The sequence below is a fragment of the Egretta garzetta genome, unplaced genomic scaffold (genome assembly GCF_000687185.1).
Source record: "Egretta garzetta isolate BGI_Z169 unplaced genomic scaffold, ASM68718v1 scaffold396, whole genome shotgun sequence".
NCBI lineage: Eukaryota > Metazoa > Chordata > Aves > Pelecaniformes > Ardeidae > Egretta > Egretta garzetta.
The window spans coordinates 254,865-256,236 of NW_009259861.1; the positions used below are offsets into that span (position 1 = coordinate 254,865).

A 1,372-nucleotide genomic window follows, 5' to 3' on the forward strand; every position below is an offset into this window, starting at 1 on the left:
AGGGAGCAGCGGCTCTGTCACGGTCCATGCAGACTCCACCGTGCAGGTGCTGGCGGAGGAGGCGGTGACGATGGACATGCTGGATCTGGCTGTGAGTACCCCAGCCCCCGGGGGCCGGGCTGCGCCCTGCCTCCCTCAGGCAGGCCCTGGCAGCCGGGCTCCCTCCCAGAGCGGGATTTGCTCCCCGCTTCTCTCAGGTGGGGTCGTTGTCTCAGGAGCTTCCTGTGGCTGCGGAAAGCATGCCCAGACAGGGGCTGTGCCTTCACCCCAGCTTCCCCTTCTCCCACTGATTGGGATCAAAGGCTCGGAGCTCCTCCTCAGTGAACTCTCCACAGGCTGTGGGGAGAGGAAGCCAGGCGGTCATTAACCCTTCTCCAGGCCACTTCCCTCCCCTCAGACAGATCTTGCCCCTTCCCACCCCTCTTAGTCTCGGGAACAGCTTTTCCCCAGCGGGGCCTGTTGATAAGGCGTGTGCTGCCAACGCAGCCCTGTAAGCGGGTCTGTGGGGCCCGGTGCACAGGACCAAGGACTGCAGTGAAGGGAGGGGTGGGACAGGAGTGGCTCAAGGGCTGTAGGGCAGTGGTCTCTCGATGATGCATTCCTTGTGCTCTCGTGTTCAGACTGCAAAATCAAACCTGGAGAAGGCTGTTTCAGAGATGGCTGCAGCATCCGATGAAGCAGCTAAAGCAGAAGCTCAGATTAAAGTAGAAGCTAATGAAGCCCTTGTGAAAGCCCTGGAGTAATTAAGGTAAATGTCACCTATATCCTGATGGAGATTTCCAGACCTGCTCTGGAGATGAGTCCCTGCTGCCCACAGGGAGCGTCCTCTCTCCTCTCACAGCAGCCGGTGCTGCTGGGCTGCCCGGGGGTGGACAAGGGTTTGTGCCTGGGTTTCAGGGAGCGGTGACACAAGAGCTGTCCCTTCCTGTGGTCGGGCGTCAGCTCTAGGGGGGTGGTGGGGGGCCCCTGCCCAGAGCCAACCCGGAGCCGCTAGATGGCAGCAGGGCCCGGTGCCGTGCCTACGCCGCCGCACGGTGCCGCAGGGTTCAGCCCAACGCCGGAAAAAAAAAGGGCCCCGGAGGGAGAGCGATTTGGCCTATCCTCCCTGTACACTCCCTTCCACTAAAAAGAAACAGCTTCTGGCGCAGGGGAGGCAAGGCCGGGCTGGTTACCTCGTGGCCCCTTTTCCCTCTACCCTACTAAGACTGTGCCTCATCCCTCTTCTTCCCACGTGCTGGCAGTTGGGAGAGACACTCTGCGGCAGCGAGCGTGCCCTGCCTGGCAGGTGAGTCACCAAAAGCCTCTGACGGCCCCTCCCCGGAGCAGGTACAGCAGGGCAGCAGCTCCCCGGCTATCTCCCCGCTCCCTGGCC

General features: G+C 62.0%; 1 protein-coding gene across 1 annotated transcript in view; it reads left to right on the forward strand.

Moving 5' to 3' along the window:
• ATP5F1D (ATP synthase F1 subunit delta) overlaps positions 1–1,372 on the forward strand; it is a gene marked incomplete at its 5' end in the record, with an annotated part of 4,240 nt that overhangs the window by 631 nt on the left and 2,237 nt on the right. The window contains 2 exons of the mRNA XM_009640064.2: positions 3–91; positions 621–748. Coding sequence (XP_009638359.2) covers positions 3–91; positions 621–743 — 212 coding nt within the window. The remainder of the gene's footprint in view (positions 1–2; positions 92–620; positions 749–1,372) is intronic.